General features: G+C 44.3%; 1 protein-coding gene across 1 annotated transcript in view; it reads right to left on the reverse strand.

Annotated features, from left to right (window-relative positions):
- Positions 1-590: 590 nt before the first annotated feature.
- Positions 591-19,528, reverse strand: part of LOC119965958 (N-acetyllactosaminide beta-1,6-N-acetylglucosaminyl-transferase-like) — a 55,169-nt gene continuing 36,231 nt past the window's right edge. The window contains exon 3 of the mRNA XM_038796997.1: positions 591-2,318. Coding sequence (XP_038652925.1) covers positions 2,134-2,318 — 185 coding nt within the window. The 3' untranslated portion in view covers positions 591-2,133. The remainder of the gene's footprint in view (positions 2,319-19,528) is intronic.

The raw sequence follows: 19,528 nt of genomic DNA on the forward strand, positions 1-19,528 counted from the left end.
GGGGGGGGGGGGGGTGGGGGGTTAAGAAAGGTGTTAGACATTTATTTGTTTTGATTATTTGTATTCTTGTTTGCTTGCTTTTTTATGGTTGTGTTAGGTATATATATAGTAATACCTCAATAAAATGTTTTTCAAAAAAAAAGAAAACAATGTGGGTAGAGACGACATGAAGGGCAATGTTGAGGGGAAGTCCTTTTAAAAGGATAAATTTCTGGCACAATATAAATGTAGTTGTCCACAGTACAGTAATATCATGGAGATACTGACGAAAGACGTTCAGATTAAAATAAGACTCCACATGGTTACTTGAACTTTACTGCAAGAAACCAACATTAGATAAGCCTGAGGTAACATATTCATTGTTTATGTCAATTTTGTAGTTATGGGATGCTGTCCAAGCTCTTCATTAACAGCCATCTTGAGCAACGTTCTGCATCTTCCCATTAACTTTAAGACACGGGCAAATTCTGAAGTCAACCCTGAATGTAGATGAATGATTGGTGGACACTTGTGTTACAAAATCTCCAATTGCCTTTGCACTAAAATTAGCAAAACTGGAACGTTGGTCATTCATGTAACAAACTTTGGGGAAGACTTTACTGAAAAAGTTTATTGCTGAAAGAATGAATGGATAGTGAATATATACAGTTAAAACCCATTCTAAATTCCTGAGCCATATTTTTATTTCTTAGAGGGACCACTGTAACCAATGCACCTTAAATGAACCATGAATATTGCACCCAAATGAAACATGAATATATCTATATCGTAAAATGAAATCAGCTCCATTAACAATGAGGTAAGTATGATGGCTGTAATACAAAAAGATAATTACAAAGGTCGTCAGATTTATAATCTTAAAAGTATTACAAACATCCAGGAGAAAGAGTCATTGCACATTGGAATTCAATAATGCACTACATTGGTCCCTGTCCTTACTGTTGTTTATTTCTGTAATGTCTAAATTATTCTACCTCATGAAGAAATTGCCTTTATCTTGCACTTAGCAATTTGCTATGTAATAAGGCCTTCTTGCTTTGTAACCATTGTTGGTAGCTGCAAACCTGAAAATTACACCAGTGCAATATTTGACGGAACCAAAAAACAAAGATGGATTTAATTCCGTGATAATAGAATATCCTTCGAATTACACCACGGGTCACCATTCTGACGAGAGCTGGCCAATGCTTCAGGTAGAACACTTCATTCGCACTCTGTGTTACAGTTAAAATACTATCCTTCAGCTACTGACTGTCCGGAAATTTAACATATGCATATCCAGCTTCTTTGATCACTGTTGACTTTTAGAACTCTTCTAGAAAAATAAAACATGAGGATATTTCCAAGAGTCCCCTGGCCCCTTTTCATATTAAGAAATGTAATTCACCTGAACTGGTCAGTGAATTTTAAATGCCCAAAAATGCAAGAAGCAGGGCAGCCGTTTTACTTCCAGACACCTTCATTCTGTTACAGTTCTTCAATTCACAAATCAATTAAAGAAAAAACAGGGGCAGTTAAGGGGGTAATGATGGGATGTCCTGGAATGAGCTTCACGAGAGGAGAGCAAGGCTAGGGAAAGTCACAGGCCCTATTTCCAGGCGGTGCTCGCATCCTTCAATGCTCTTTATGCTATCATCAGAGCCTTGTAAAAAGGTCTTCCCGTCCAATATAATATAGGTGGTGGCTTTCATTTGAAAGATCTCAAAACGTTTTCATGCAGTTTACACAAATCGTTGAGCATGGAAAGTGCAAATGCAGCTCGTGTGCAACTAACTGGCAACTCTTACAGTACGTGAAGTTTAAATGTTCAAGTTCCATCTAACCCAAATTGTCTAGTTACCTCTCTTCCCCACTTAAATAAGTGTGGGGAGGGTGAAGGAATTGGTTACTGTCACCCAAAACAAATATGGATTGTAGGGGAATGCTCTCATACTGCGAAATTTGTCCCTACACAGACCTTTTAGGGGCATGCTTAAAATTTCCATGGTGCAGAAAGAAAAAAAATGAATGGAACATAACACATTTAAACAAAAGCACATTCAGGCCGTTAGAAAAGTGTGAAAAATCAAGTATATCCCAGATTGTTCTTTGTGTTTTTGTATCCTGCGACGCTTACAATCCATTCGAAGTAAGTCACAAACCCGTTTGCGAAGCAATGATACTCTGATTCTGAGCTCTCTTGAGGATCCGGTATTCAAGGCATTCTAGAGTTGGTGGATAGGCATGGAGTTCAAATTTATTAGCAAACAAGCAGTCTTTTTCACTCAACCACTTCAAATCTTCAAGTCCGTAAATACAAATATTTCTGACATAGTGACCTGCAAGACAAAAAAGTCCAATGTATATAATTGATAGTGACTCTTGCAACTACATTAGAAAAACCTTTATCACGCAATCGTGCAATATCTTGGTAGGCCCTACCCGGCATTTTAAATATAATTTGCTTTCAATTTTGCTTTCATTTGACGTAATTGTGGTAAACCACTTAGTGTATTATATGTATTGTGGTAAACTGTTACTGTACTACATGTATTGTGCTAAACCATTGCCTGATGGCTTGTCCCCTCAGGCTCGGTATAAAGGTGGCTGACCTCCGGCCCTGCCCCAGTTCGGGATCAGTGGCCAGGAGGCTTCCTGTTTAGCTTATTAAAGCCTCAGTTTCGTTCACTACTCGTCTTGTGTTAATTGATGGCACATCAGTAATCTGCATTCAATTACAAACATTGTGCAATCATTTGCAATCTTCTGGTTATCAATCTATTTCATTTTCACTCAGAACCATACCGGTGATGTCAAATGGTCGTTATCAGCTGACATTATCATCATCAATTGCTGTCCTGCAGCAATCACAACCAAATGCGTTCACAGACACAGCCAAAAGTTTCCAAATTCCAAGCTAACAAGTATGTGGTGTGTAGTGCCAAACTCCTCCTGCCCCTCAACAAACCGCTCCCCCCCCCCCCCCCCCCCCACCACCAACCACCCCACCACACCACTGCACCACTGCACTGCAACGCCGAGCACAATCGGCTGCCTCTCCCCACCCCACGGCCCCGATCGGACTAAACCACCCCACCCATACTGCAACCATGTGCTGGCACAGTCAGCTAGCACAAAGGCCAGCAAGACCCAATGTCTGGAGACTGAAGAGCCTGAAAGAGCATTTAGAAGAGATGGGGGAAGTTTGGAGTGGGAGGCGGGGAGCAACTGGAGGGTGGGCAGAATTTAGAGGGGGAAAGCTGGGAAGGCAGAAAGGCCGGACGGGAGGGCCAGGGAAGACTGGATTGACGTTGGAGGGAGACTGGAGAATTTGGAGGCTGGAGACAGAGGCATGGCGGGGGTGGGGGTGGGGGTGGTGGCTGGATCCTGCGCCTGGAGGCGGTCTACATCCTTTTGTAGCCTTCTTACTTGCCAGAAGGGTTTTTATGACAATGCAATAGTTTTATGGTCAGCATTAGTATTGATATTAGCTTTTTATTCCAAATTTTTTTTATAATTAATAAACTGGATTTAATCTGCCCTGCTGCCACGGTGGAATTAACATAACAATAATGGAGTGCACTATATTGATTGGGAGTAGGTTGATTTGATCTTAGTTTCAGACTTGTTTGGCACAACATCGTGGGCCGAAGGGCCTGTACTGTGCTGTACAGTTCTATGTTATATGTTCCTCTTCACAACGTACTTTCCTACCTTTCTTTGTGTTGTCAGCAAATTTAATAACTGTGCCATCTTTGCCTTCATCCAAATCATTAAAATAAATTGTAAAGAGTTGAGGACACAGAACTGATTCCTGTGGCACACTACTCATCAGATATTGCCAACCAGAAAAATAAACAATTTTTGCCTCTCGTTTCCTATTAGTTGGCAATCTGTCCCCCACCTCCCCAACTCCATGATTTTTATTTTCCGCAATAACCTTTGATGTGGCATCTTACCAAAAGATTTCTGAAAATTCAATCGATTCGCCCTTAGCCACAGCATTGGTTACTTCAAATAAATTGGTTAAACATGATTTTCCTTTCACAAAACCATGTTGACTCTGCCTGATTACTTTGAATTTATTTAAGTGCCCTACTATGATGTTTTTAATAATAGCTACCAACATTTTCCCTATGTCAGATGTTAAGCTATCACAGGCCTATTGTTTCCTGCTTTCGGTCGCCCTTTTTGAATAAAGGTGTTACATCAGCTACTGTCAATCTAATGGAACAAAATCGGGTGAATTTTGGAAAATTAATACCAATCCATCAAATATCTCACTCGCCACTTCTTTTAAGACCCTAGGATAAAATCCATCAAGGTCCAGGGACTTGTAATCCCGCAATTCCAACAATTTACTCAGTACCATTTGTGATTTTCCCCGAGTTCCTTCCTCGCTCCTAATTACTGATTTACAGTGATTTCTGTGATGTTACTTATATCCCCTATAGCGAACAATATTTGAACAATACCTGTTCAATTCATCTGCCATCTCCATTTTCCATTATCAACTCTTACTTTCTATAGGACCAATGTTCTTTGTTAACACTTTAAAAATACATGTAGAAACCATTATCATCTGTCTTTATTTTTCTAGCTAGTTTTCTCTCACACTATAATTTTTCCCTAATTTTTAATCTTTAGCCATCCTTTGTGGTTCATTACATTCTGTCCAATTCTTTGACCTGCCACCAATCTTTTGCACAGATAAGCTTTTTCTTTAAATGGGACGCTAAATTTAATTTTTTTTGTGCTAACTACAGATAGTGGGTCCTCCCCTTGAAATCTTTCTTTCTGATTGGAATCTAGCTATTCTGTATGTTCTGAAATATCCTCTTAAATGCCTGCCACTGCATCTCTATTGGCAAGACCTTAAGCTAAATTGCCAGTTCAGCTTTCATGTCCTCATCATTGCCCACATTCAAGTTAAAAATATTAGTCTGAGGTTTGCTCTTCTTTGCCTCAAACTGAATGTACAATTCAATCACAGTGATCACTGGCATCTTTACTGAGAGTTCATTAACTCATCCTATCTCACTGCACAATACCAGGTATGGTATTGCCAACTATTGGTTCCAGAACGTGTTGATCGAAGAAATTATCCTGATAACATTCTATGAATTTGTTGGGGCACAATTTAATGGAAACATTTCTAAATGTGGTAGTGAGTGGGGTAGTGAGTGGGAACTGCCATGAGCTTCCCGATGCTCGGAACTGCGAGGCCATCACCAGTATCAAAAGTTAATTGATCCACTTAATGAGGCCCCATGGGCTTCACACCACAAATGATGGTCCCACCGGCACATTTGCCGGGATCGTGTTCACCAGCTCCACACGAACAAGGGGAGCAGCACTTGAAACCGATCCTGCAGAAAACCCACGCAGCTGGCAGCCATGCCATTGAGGAGACCAGCCCCATGATTTGGGGATGCCGACATGGCCAGATTGTTGGGCACGGTCGAGACCATATGGAATGCTCTGTTTCCCCCAGGGGCTTGGAGGGTCAGCCACTGGGCAGCTAGTGCGGCCTAGGAGAAGTGGCAGCGACCACCAGGAGGACCGACACCCAGTGCTGTAAGATGATCAACGACCTCCACCGGGCTGCATGGGTGGGTTGGCACCGGCTGACTGGCACCGCCCCCACTTGCTAAACTCGCACCCGCACACAAGCATGCACCTGGCACCGTCCCCACCCAGCACCTCAACATGCCCTGGCCCACCCATGTCCACATTGCCTCCCTCAATCCCCCAATTCCCCATCCGCCCCCACCCCCTTAAACCCTCCCTCGATCCCCCAATCCCCCCCCCCCCCCCCAAGCCCTGCGATGAAGCGAGTCGCTCACGGTGCACCCTCTGCGTCCCCACAGGAGAGGTTGGCCTACAACAGGCGGGAGAGGGCCAGAGGGGCGGCGGGGCGCCAGACATCAGAACACCCACCCCATAGAGGTCGTGGGGCTGGCTGAGGACAGATTGGTCACTGATGTTGAGGTTTGCATACAGCGCAGTGGTGAAGATCTACCGGCCGCCACCCAGATGACCTCTCATACACGAGCTGTTAATGCCATAGAGACTGACCCATCCCTTCCACTGACCAGATGCCCATTTCTTCCACAGGATCTCTTCCCTTCCATAAGAACACCTCGGAACGGAGAAGAGACCACCATATTCATGGCACAGCTGTCATCCACACCCTCCACCGGTGCAGAGAAACATACCTCGGAGGGCAACAGTAGTGGACAGGCTTCTGGGGCACATTCTGGTGAGCACCACACAGTTGCTGATACACATCAGGTGGAGGTAGGAACACCCACATCATCCCAGCCAACACGATGGCAGGAGGATGCGCGGCACCACGGTTCACAGGTCAAGCTGAACATAAGAACTAGGAGCAGGAGTAGGCCATCTGGCCCTTCGAGCCTGCTCCGCCATTCAATTAGATCATGGCTGATCTTTTGTGGACTCAGCACCACTTTCCCACCCGAACACCATAACCCTTTATTCCTTTATTCTTCAAAAAAAAAACTATCTTTATCTCGAAAACATTTAATGAAGAAGCCCTAACTGATTCACTGGGCAAGGAATTCCATAGATTCACAACCCTTTGGGTGAAGAAGTTCCTCCCAAGCTCAGTCCTAAATCTACTTCCCCTTATTTTGCCGCTATGCCCCTGAGTTTTGCTTTCACCCGCCAGTGGAAACAACCTGCCCGCATCCATCCTATCTATTCCCTTCATAATTTTATATGCTTCTTTAAGATTTCCCCCCTCCTCCCCCCTTCTAAATTCCGAGTACAGTCCCAGTCAACTCAACCTCTCCTCGTAATCCAACCCCCTCAACTCTGGGATTAATTTAGTGAATCTCCGCTGCGCAACCTCTAGCGCCAGTACATCCTTTCTCAGGAAGGAGACCAAAACTGAACACAATGCTCCAGGTGTGGCCTCACTAACACCTCATACAGTTGCAGCATAACCTCCCTAGTCTTAAACTCCATCCCTCTAGCAATGAAGGACAAAACTCCATTCGTCTTCTTCATCACCTGCTGCACCTGTAGAACAACTTTTTGAGACTCATGCACTAGGACACCCAGGTCCCTCTGCACAGCAGCATGTTTTAATATTTTATCATTTAAATAATAATCCTTTTTGCTGTTATTCCTACCAAAATGGATAACCTCACATTTGTCAACATTGTATTCCATCTGCCAGACCCTAGCCTATTCACTTAACCTATCCAAATCCCTCTGCAGACTTCCAGTATCCTCTGCACTTTTCGCTTTACCACTCATTTTAGTGTCGTCTGCAAACTTGGACACATTGTCCTTGGTCCCCAACTCCAAATCATCTATGTAAATTGTGAACAATTGTGGGCCCAATACTGTTCCCTGAGGGACACCACTATCTACTGATTGCCAACCAGAGAAACACCCATTAATCCCCACTCTTTGCTTTCCCTTAATTAACCAATCCTCTATCCATGCTGCCATGCTACTATTTACCCGTAACGCCATGCATCATTATCTTTTGCAGCAACCTTTTGTGTGGGACCTTGTCAAAACTTTCTGGAAATCCAGATATACCACATCCATCGCCTCCCCATTGTCTACCGCTCCAGTAATGTCCTCAAAAAATTCCACTAAATTAGTTGGGCACGACCTGCCCTTTATGAACCCATGCTGCGTCTGATCAATGGGACAATTTCCATCCAGATGTCTTGCTATTTCTTCCTTGATGATCGATTCCAGCATCTTCCCTACTACCGAAATTAAGCTAACTGGCCTATAATTACCCGCTTTCTGCCTAACTCCTTTTTTAAATAGTGGTGTCATGTTTGCTAATTTCAAATCCGCCGGGACCACCCCAGAGTCTCGCGTATTTTGGTAACTTATCACGAGTGCATTTGCAATTTCCCTAGCCATCTCTTTCAGTACCCTGGGATGCATTCCATTAGGGCCAGGAGGGCCATTAGCTTGCCCATCACTACCTCCTTAGTGATACACAATTGTCTCAAGGTCCTCACCTATCATAGCCTCATTTCTATCAGTCGCTGGCATGTTATTTGTGTCTTCCACTATGAAGACCGAGCCAAAAAACCTGTTCAGTTCCTCAGCCATTTCCTCATCTTCCATTATTAAATCTCCCTTCTCATCCTCTAAAGGACCAACATTTACCTTCGCCACTCTGTTTTATATATTTGTAGCAAATGTTTCTATCTGTTTTTATATTCTGAGCAAGTTTACTCTCATAATCTATCTTGCTCTTCTTTATAGCTCTTTTAGCTGTTGCCCCCGAAAGATTTCCCAATCCTCTAGTCTCCCACTAATCTTTGCCACTTTGTACATGATGACTGCTGTACCATGCTTTTTCTTTCAATTTGATACTCTCCCTTATTTCCTTAGATATCCAGTCAATTTTCCCTCTTTCTACCGTCCTTCCTTTTTGTTGGTATAAACATTTGCTGAGCACTGAAAAATCGCTTGGAAGGTTCTCCACTGTTCCTCAACTGTTTCACCATAAAGTCTTTGTTTTCAGTCTACCTTAGCCAGCTCTTCTCTCATCCCATTGTAATCTCCTTTGTTTATTGTAATCTCCTTTGTTTAAGCACAAAACACTAGTGTTTAATTCTACCTGGTCACCCTCCATCTGCATTTTAAATTCCACTATATTGTGATCGCTCCTTCCGAGAGGATCCCTAACAACGAGATCATTAATCAATCCTGTCTCATTACACAGGACCAGATCTGGGATCACTTGTTCCCTTGCAGGTTCCATTACATACTATCGCAGATACATTCTATAAACTCCTCCTGAAGGCTGCCTTGACCGATCTGGTTAAATCAATCGACATGCAGATTAAAATCCCCCATGATGACTGCTGTACCATTTCTACATGCATCAGTTATTTATTTGTTAATTGCCCGTCCCACCATAATGTTACCATTTGGTGGCCTATAGACTACTCCTATCAGTGACTTTTTCACCTTACTATTCTTGATTTCCACCCAAATGGATTCAATCTTATCCTCCATAGCACCAATGTCATACCTCATTACTGCCCGGATGTCATCCTTAAATAACCACCTCCCTTACCATCCACTTTGTCTTTCTGAATAGTTTGATACCCTTGGACATTTAGTGGCCAGTTGTGACCATCCTTTAACCATGTTTCAGTAATGGCCACTAAATCATAGTCATTCACGATGATTTGTGCCATGAACTCATTTACCTTATTCCGAATACTACGAGCATTCAGGTAAAGTACACTTATGTTGGCTTTTATACCTCCATTTTGAATCTTAACATCTCCATCTGTAACCTCTCCCAAGTTATTCTTCCTTTCAACTTTTCTCCTAATTTTCCTTATTGTTGAACCCATATCTTCATGTAATAACCTGCTGCTTAGCTTTCCATTTATGTTTTTAACTTCCCATTTTATTCCTCTTAGTATTACTGGGCCTATTCACTGAACTCTCCTCAGTCACTATACCCTGTACTGTGGCCCTTTTTGATTTTTGACTATGGCTTCTCTGCCTTACACTTTCCCCCCTTACTGCCTTTTATTTCCGTCCCCATCTTACTTTTCTCCAACTTCCTGCCCTCCGACTTCCTGCATCGGTTCCCATCCCCCTGCCACATTAGTTTAAACCCTCCCCAACATCACTAGCAAACCCCCCCCCCCCCCCCCCCCCCCCCGGACGTTGGTTCCAGTCCTGCCCAGGTGCAGACTGTCCGGTTTGTACTGGTCCCACCTCCCCAGGAATTCCAATGCCCCAGGAATTTGAATCCCTCCCTCTTGCACCATCTCGCGAACCATCCATTCATCCTATATGTACTGACATTCCTACTCTGACTAGCTCCTGGCACTGGTAGCAATGCTGAGATTACTACCTTTGAGATCCTACTTTTTAGTTTAACTCCCAACTCCGTGAATTCAGCTTGAAGGACCTCATCCCGTTTTATGCCTACATCATTGGTGCCTATGTGCAACACGACAGCCCGCTGTTCACCCTCTCTTCCCCCCCCCCCCACAAAGAATATCCTGCAGCCGCTCCGAGACATCCTTGACCTTTGTACCAGGGAGGCAACATACCATCTTGGAGTCTCGATTGCGTCCACAGAACCGCCTGTCTATTTCCCTTACGGTTGAGTCCCCTATCACTATAGCTTTCCCATTCTTCTTCCTGCCCCCCTGCGCAGCAGAGCCAGACACGGTGCCTTGAAACTGGCTGCTGCTGCCTTCCCCTGGTGAGCCATCTCCCTCAACAGTTTACAAAACAGTATATCTATGTTGCAGGGAGATGACCAAGGGGTCACCTGCACTGCCTTCCTTGTCTTGCCACGTCTTTTGGTCACCCACTTTCTATCTTGCTCAGTAATTTTCACCTGCGGTGTGACCAACGGGTCGGAGTTCTCCTGACATGCCTTAACCCTTAAATTAACTTGTATATTATCGTGATTATTTTTTTAAAAACTTGTTTTTATATCTCTCCTTATTGTACCATTTTGGTTTTTAAACTTTATGTTCTAAACTTTAAATTCTTACCCTCACATACCACTTACCTTCACTTTCACCACAGATACCAAGGTAGGTTTTTATATCACCTACCTTCCCAAGATGCTCCCTGGCTTTCTCCCTGCTGATGTTAAAGTTGCAAAACAGAAGGAGAAGTAATGGAAAAAGCTCCTCTTTCCAGTCTGCACCGAATTCCCGCTCTGCTTCAAATTCCCAAGGCTTGACTTCACTCTGGCTGTCTCACACCAGCTGTGTCCCCTCCTTTTGTATCCCCACTGTGCGTGTACAAGCTCACTGCGTGTGCTTGAAGCTCTTTCATATACAGAGCTGAGCTGGACTGTTATGACTCACACATCAGTTAAGATTTGAAAAACAACAATTTACACCTTTTGTCTCCCAATCAGGCGACAGAAGATTGACAGATGACTGCCACTCAGCTATGTGGGTGGAGGTGGGGCAGCTGAAGACCCTCTTGGACGCGGTGGAGGAGGCAGGCCATCCTGTAACCTGGCCGAGATGCTGTGCCTGGGCGCAGATGGCAGAGACGGTCAGCGCCATGAGCCACACCGTCCTGACCAGCCTGCAGTGCCGTGAATAGGCAACACTGTGCCCCTGACACCAATCCCTGTCCCACACACCCGGGATGCCCCCCTACCAGGAGAGCAGCCGAACTCCCACCCTGCACCACATGCCAGTATGCATACTGGCCATCATGGCCCCTGGGCTGCATGCGTCAGACTGTCTGACATTGTCGTACCCCCCCGTCCCCAGCCGTGCCGCAGCCCCACCGTGTACCGACCAACGATGAGGACAGCAGTTTGGGGCCCGCGACCCAAAACCTAGGACACCCTGGAGCTAGAGTCTGGGGACTACAGCGGCTTCCCATAATAGCGGTCTCCAACACAACCCACCACCCCAGAGGCACACACCTCGGTTGGGCACTTTAGCGAAGAGGCTCCTGGGACACCCTCTGCTGTGCGCCAGGCAGCTGCTCCTGTACATCAGGTGGAGATAGGAACACCTGAGGGGGCGGACAGTCGGAGGGCGGGCCAACCCCAGGGACTAGCTGCTGTCCAGATGGGTTCGGGCTGCTGAAACGGACAGTCCCATCAATTGTGAATATGCGATCGCTGAGCCAGGGACTACACGAGGGAAGCCGATGAGCATCCAGCGTGTGCAGAAGCACTTTTAATCGACCAGTTCCAGGAATGTTTGGGCCATCAGAAATAAAAAAGTCAACTTCTGATAATACAGAATGCTCCATATTAGGTCTAACAGTGCTTAGTCTCAAATAAAACTTCATAAAAAGGTATGGGTTCAAGGTAGGGTTACCAACCCTCCATTCTTGCTCTGGTGCTACTTGTAATGCAAGATTATTCACTTGTACATTGCTATGAGCAACTTTACGGAAATAAGTTTTAAAAAGGAAAATTTTAAAAATGTTTTCTTTGGAAATGTTTGATAATAGTTACTAATAATAATAAAAATATTGCGGATTAGCTCTAAAAATAAAGGTGGGCAACTGGTTAAGTGTTGGACCCTCCAGCAATAAAGCTAACCAGAGCTTGTAACTCTAGTTTAGAATATTTATCAGGGTAGGAGGAACTTTCTTTAAATTAAATGGTTTCATGTCATGTCTATACTGGTTCTACACCAAACAACATTAACTTAGTGTACCTTAACGAGTTTTCATTCTGCCATCAATTCATTCTTGGCAATTTGTTCTAAAAAGAAAATCAACTAAAGAGAAGCAGCAATAGCAAGGTGTCTCATAGGAATTCCTTCACTATTCTAAGGTATGCACGTGTAGAGCTAGATGTCACAATTGTAGGAGATAGCAGAGCTTGAGAGCTGCTTTGCAAACAGTCAAAACACACATCTGAAGGTCGCTTACTTTGCATCAACATTTTAAACCTAGAGTAAACTGAACGGTAGATTACGGGTACCAACCAGATTTTATAATGGCTCACTGGAATTAGCTGGGTGCAGTCAGGAAGAGAAGGGAAACATTTTCTCCAGTAATGTTAAGGTGACATCTGCTGCTGTCATCAAGAAGGTCCGGCTAGAAGTGGCTGAGGTGAGCAACAGGGGCATTGTGCCCTGCTTTTGGGCACAATGCCCTAACCAGTTCAAGAAATGTTAATATTTTGCTAATTCTCCCAGATAGAACATAGAACATAGAACAGTACAGCACAGAACAGGCCCTTCGGCCCTCAATGTTGTGCCGAACAATGATCACCCTACTCATCCACCCTATACCCGTAACCCAACAATCCCCCCCTTAACCTTACTTTTATTAGGACACTACGGGCAATTTAGCATGGCCAATCCACCTAACCCGCACATCTTTGGACTGTGGGAGGAAACCGGAGCACCCGGAGGAAACCCACGCACACAGGGGGAGGACGTGCAGACTCCACACAGACAGTGACCCAGCCGGGAATCGAACCTGGGACCCTGGAGCTGTGAAGCATTTATGCTAACCACCGTGCTACCCTGCTGCCCCCTATCATGTGATATAAACCCCATTCTCCCTCTCTTTGTCTTGCCAAACATAGGCCATTACATCAATCCTCATACCCAGGCACGTTTGGCAACCTCCATCTTTCGCTTCTGCGTAATTTCTTACATGTCTAGCCACTGCTGGAATGCAGCCCCACCCTGAAGTCTGAGATACATTCATCTCAGTCACTTGCACCAAATGCATTGCATCCAGTGGGTGAATACATGGCCTTCAGTCACTTACAGGTCTGTTTATTTTTACCTCTGGTAGGAGAAGAGAGTGGAAAACACGAGAGAGGGGAGAGAGATGACTGCAAGTGGACCACACAAATATTTCAGCTCACTGATGCAGAAGAGGCGGCCCTGGAGAGAAGAGGCACATCTGTGTCCTTCTCAGTTGATGGAGAGACAGGGATTTCACAGATAGCTGGTGATAGATGTAAAACATCTGATATGCATGCCGACTTTATTTAATCAATGAAAGAAGACCAAGTATGGCAATGATTTTAGATAGTTATTTTGCCATAGCAATCATAGCTATTTTTTATCTTCAGGAGCTGTCATGGGTAGAGCAGTGTCACAGGTCATGCACAGGGTCATTTGGAGAAGTGGGCTAGTTGGTTGGTATTTTTTTTAGTTACAATAATTAACTAAAGCATAGCTACCCAAGAGTATTTGTGGCAGCAACGTAGATAGCTGATGGCGTGGCTGACTTCCTATTCCTCCTCATCAAAAGATGCCTGAAGAGCCCCTTTGTCCTCCTCCATCTATCATATTCTCCACTTCAAATGCCACCCAGGTTGCACATACCACCATCATTCTGGACTGAAAGACACCTCTGGATTTATGTGCCTGTCGCTCATCAACATTCCAATGACTTGCTTGATGATGCCAGTGGTAGTCATGTGATTCTTGTATAACTCCCACACGTCATTGATGGGACTCCTCAAATGTGAAATGAACCATGTTTGAAGTTAGCATTCCTGGTCTCGTGAGAACCAGTGCTCTTTATTCTCCTGGGACAAAATGGTCTGGGATGTTGGGCTGCTTCAGTGTGAAAGCATTGTGACAGCTTCCAGGAAATCTGGCAAACACCTTCTTGTGGTTGCACACCAGCTGCATTAGGTAATACCGCATGGGACTGATCAAAAACTGATTGCTATGTGCGTGATGCCACCCTGTACCAGTGGGAAGCCAAGCAGAGACACAAATCAGTAATAATGGGAAACAAGGAGAGGCTTTGAACAAGTATTTTATATCTGAATTTACAGTCGAAGACACAAAAAAAATAGGAGAAAATCCAAGTGGCAAAAGGGGAGGGAGGAACATACTATTTTCACCAGTGATAGTGATTGCTCTATGAAAACTAATGGGCCAAAGACAAACAAGTTCCCTGGACCTGATGGCTTGCATCCTAGGGTCTTAAAAGAAGTGGCTCCAGAAATAGTGGATGCTTTGGTTGTGATCTTCCAAAATTCCCAAATTTTAGGAAAGGTTCCAGCCAACTGAAAACCAACATCACAGCACCTTTATTCAAGAAAGGAGAGAGATAGGAAATGGAAATTATAGGCCAGGTAGTCTAACATCTGCCATTTGGAAAATTCTGGAATAGATTATTAAGGAAATCCAGGAGTAGGACATTTTAAAAATCCTAATACAAGGGGAAGGGTCAGCATGGTATTGTGAAAGGGACATTATGTTCGACAAATTTATTTGAACTTTTGGAAGACATTAACAGGCAGGGTAGATAAAGGGGATATAATGGGCGGAATTCTCCGCCAGGCCCGACGCCGTCGTGAAACCCGGAGAAGTTCACGACGGCATCGGAGGGCACGCCGTGAATCTCGGCCGCCGGGCCTTGTTGCTGGCTTCAAGGCCCGTGCGCCGAGCATGATGCGGCCGACGCGCCTAATGACATCAGTCGCGCATGCGTGGATTGGCCGGCTCCAACCCGTGCATGCGCGGCTGGCGTCACGACGGCTGACGGCAAACCCGCGCATGCGCGGTTGGCGTCTTCCCCTCCACTGCCCCGCAACACGTGGCGGCTTGATCTTGCGGGGCGTTGGATGGGAAAGAGTGCATCCCGTTGAGACGCCAGCCCGACGTTCGGTGGGCACCGATCATGGGCCAGTCCCCTCCCGAGCACGGACGTGGTGCTCACTCCCCTCTCCGCCCCCCACAAGCCTCAAAACAGCTACTGGCACCATGTTTACGCCGGCAGCAACCAGGTGTGGTTGCCGCCGTCATGAACCGGTCGTGAACGGCCGGTCGTTCGGCCCATCCGGGTCGGAGAATCACGGGCCGCCGTGAAAAACGGCGGCCCGTGATTCACTGAGCGGCGTGTCGCAAAACGCGACATTTGGGGCGGGGGGTGCCAGTGCGGCCCTCCCGCGATTCTCCCACCCCGGCGTGGGAGCGGTGAATCGCACCCAATGTATTTGGATTTCCAAAAAGCATTCGATAAAGTGCCACACAAAAAGGTTTCTGAGCAAGATAAGAGCTAATGTTCTGAGGATGATATATTAGCATAAGGAGAGGGTCAGCTAACCAACTGAAAAGAATCAGGATAAGTGGGTCATTTACAGGATGGCCAACTATAATTAGTGCAATGCAATATCAGTGCTGGGGTTCAATGTTTTACAATCTATGGATAAAGAGACTGAATGTACATAACCAAATTTGCTAACAATACAAAGATAGGCAGGAAAAAGTTGTGAGGAGGATATTGTTATGGGCCAGGGTTTAGAGAACCCCAAAGTGTATCATGGAGTTCACCTGACCCACAACTTTTAATAGAGTGCAGTTACAGGTGCAACAGAGTTAAAGTACTTTTAAATTAAAACAATGTTTATTTCTGAAACCAGTTAACACTTTATAAACCCACAGTAAACATCTTAATAACCAACAACACCAATCATCCCCACAGATACAATATTCTATAAGTAACCCTTAATCTTTCCTTACAACATCCATAAGACAAAAGATCCTTATTAACACAGAGATCAGGTTTAAATTCACTATTGAGAGCAGTTATCACCGTAAAATCCTCAAATGATTTGGAGACAGTCTTTAGATTGCAGAAAGAGATCCTTAGACAGCGGTTTGCTTTGCATGCAGCTATCCAGCTCTCAAAATGAAACTAAAACACACTGTAGCTGCCTGCTCAAAAACGAAAGTGAAAAACAGACAGCGCAGCTCCACCAATTCTGACATCACTGCAGCTATCTGACTAACACCCATTTCTTAAGGTAGACCCACAACAGCTATTCGGTAAACACCCATTTCTTAAAAGGTACTCGCACATGACAATATGATGAGCGCAAATGGTGATAGATAAGTTAATGGAGTGGGCAGAAAAATGGCAAATGAAGTATAATATAGGAAAATGTGAGGTTGTCCATTTTGGCAGGAAGAATGCTATAGTACAAATGGATCTGGGTTTCCTTGCATAGGATCTGTCAAATGAAGCCTACTTGTGACAATAAGTGATTATTATTCTTAAATGTTAGCATACAGGTACAGTAAGTAATTAGAAAGCCATGGAATTGTGGTCTTTATTGCAAAGGGATGGAATAAAAAGTAGGGAAGTCTTGCTGCAACTACATAGGGATTTGGTGAGACCACTATCTCGAGTACTATGTAGAGTTTTAGTCTCCTTACTGAAGGAGAGATATACTTGCATTGGAAGATTGGAAGCAGTTCAAAGAAGGTTCAACAGGCCGATTCCTTGGATGAAGGGTTTGACTCTGAAGAATGGTAAAGCAGGTTGGACCTATACTCATTGGAATTTAGAAGAATGAAAGTTAATTTTATTGAAGCATACACAATTCTGAGGGGGCTCGACACAATACAAAGAGGGACAGATAATATTGAGGCAGCGGGAGGGCTGCAGAAGGACTTGGACAGGTTAGTAGTGGGCAAAGTGGCAGCTGGAATACAAAATGGAAAAGTGTGAGGTTAAGCACTTTGGAAGGAGGAATGGAGGCAGAGACTATTTTCTAAATGGGAAATGCCTAGGAAATCAGAAGCACAAAGGGACTTGGGCATCCTTGTTCAGGATTCTCCTAAGGTTAATATGCAGGTTCTGTCGACAGTTAGGAAGGCAAATGCAATATTAGCATTTATGTTGAGAGGGCTAGAATACAAGACCAGGAATGTACTTCTGAGGCTATGCAAGGCTCTGGTCAGACCCCATTTGGAGTATTGTGAGCAGTTTTGGGCCACATATCTAAGGGAGGACGTGCTGGCGTTGGAAAGGGTCCAGAGGAGGTTCACAAAAATAATCCCTGGAATGAAGAGCTTGTAGTATGAGGAACGGTTGAGGTATCTGGGTCTGTACTCGTTGGGAGTTTAGAAGGATGAAGTGGGAATCTTATTGAAATGTACAGGATACTGCAAGGCCTGGATAGAGTGAACTTAGAGAGGATGTTTCCACTTGTAGGAAAAACTAGAACCAGAGGGCACAATCTCAGACTAAAGAGACAATCCTTTAAAACGGAGATGAGGAGGAATTTCTTCACCAGAATGGTGACTCTGTGGAACTCTTTGCGGCAGAAGGCTGTTGACGCCAAATCACTGTGTCTTTAAGACAGAGAGAGACAGGTTCTTGATTAATAAGGGGATCATGCGTTATAGGGAGAAGGCAAGAGAATGGGGATGAAAAAAATATCAGTCATGATTGAATGGCGGAGCAGACTCGATGGGCCGAGTGGCCTAATTCTGCGCCTATGTCTTATGGTAGATGCTGAGAGGATGTTTCTCCTCTTGGGAATTAGGGGCACAGATTCAAAATAAGAGGTCTCCCATTTAAGACTGAGATGAAGAGACATTTTCTCTCTCAGGGGATCTATAGTCTTTGGAATTCTCTTCCCCAAGAAAGCAGTGGAGGTTGGATCATTGAATATGTTGAAGTTTGAAGACTGGTTCAACAAAGGTCAGGTAGACATGGAGACGATATTTCCATTTGCAAGTGAAACCAGACTTGGGTGCCATAATTATAAGATTATCACAAATCCATCAAGGAATTCAGAAGAAACATCCTTACCCAGAGAGAGTGGTTAGAATGTGGAACTCACTGCCCCAAGGGGTGGTTGAAGCAAAATTACTTAATACTATAGGGTGAAGTTAAACATGCACGAGGGAGAAATAAATAGAATTATAGGTTTATGAATATAGGTGATAACGGGTGGCAGGAGACTTGTGCAGAGCATAAAGATGGATCTGTTGGCTAAATGACATGTATCTGTATTTATAACACCCAGCTACATAAAAAATAAGTTGCATTTATATCGTGCCTTTAACTTCCAACGATGTTTCACAGCAGCGCTATCAAATAAAATTTGTTTGTTGATATTACAGAGTAGGCAGTCTTGATGTTGGATACGACATGGGGTCAGCAGCTCAGATCAGGGACAAATAGCATGTCACGATTGCAAACAGTCTGGTTCAGCTTTGGTTCAGTGTCCAGGGGGTGGACGGGGTGTGTAGCTAGGGAACGCAGTTTGTGATAGGGAACAAAGGCAATACGTCACTCTTCTTAATATTTATGAACTAATTACAACACAATGGAATGAAGGGTATGTACCTTTCCCCTGCGATTTCTGACTAGTTATAGAAAACGAAATGGCTCAATGACCCGGTTTGCTATTTTTGGTAAAATACAAAATATGATGCATCTTTTGGAAATACTGCCCTACTCAACTGCCAAATATTAGATCTATCCAACATTAAGAGCAAGAATCTTCCACGTCATCAGGATGCCCCACAGTGCTTCAAAGCCAATTTAATTATGGTCACTGTTGCAAATTAAGCCAATGTACAGCAAATTGAGAATTCTTTGAAGTTTGATCAATGTTGTAATGTCAGGATATATAGAATCCAATTTGCTCACAGCAAGGCACTGTAGCAATGAGATATATGACTGGATAATTATTACCAAGTGATGTTACATAAGGGATAAACTTCAGTAGTACACTGGGGAGAACTCACCCACTCTCTCCGAATTGTGTCTTGGGATCCTTCACTTACAGCTGAGCAGGCACAACATCTCATCCAAAAAAACAGAAGCTCCCTGAACTGCACTGAAGTGACATCCCAAATTATTTGTTCAATTCCCTGCAGATGAGACTTTGAACTCATGACCGTTTCAGACACACGTGTTACCATTGAATCAAGGTTGGTGCCAAAAGTACTATGCTGACTCAATTAGAGACAAGGAGGACAGCTTTAACAACGTGGTCATTCAGGGTCAGTAAAATGCGTGAACCTTTTGTGGTACTACATCGAAGACAACCACTACCCAAATTAGGCTTTTGCTGGAGTTGAACAAATGGAAGTTTGAAATGGAAAATAAAACTTCCAAAGTGACTCCATTGTGATTAATAGCGGAACAGTATTAAACACGAAAGGACAGAATTGTAGGTAGCATGGTGCTATTCTGGCACCGAATCTTGAGAAAGATGTCAAGAGCATTGAGAGCATGCAGGAATTTATATGAATAGTACCAGGGAAGAGGGACTCCAGTTATGTGGAGAGAT

This window comes from Scyliorhinus canicula, chromosome 5 (assembly GCF_902713615.1).
Source record: "Scyliorhinus canicula chromosome 5, sScyCan1.1, whole genome shotgun sequence".
Classification (NCBI taxonomy): domain Eukaryota; kingdom Metazoa; phylum Chordata; class Chondrichthyes; order Carcharhiniformes; family Scyliorhinidae; genus Scyliorhinus; species Scyliorhinus canicula.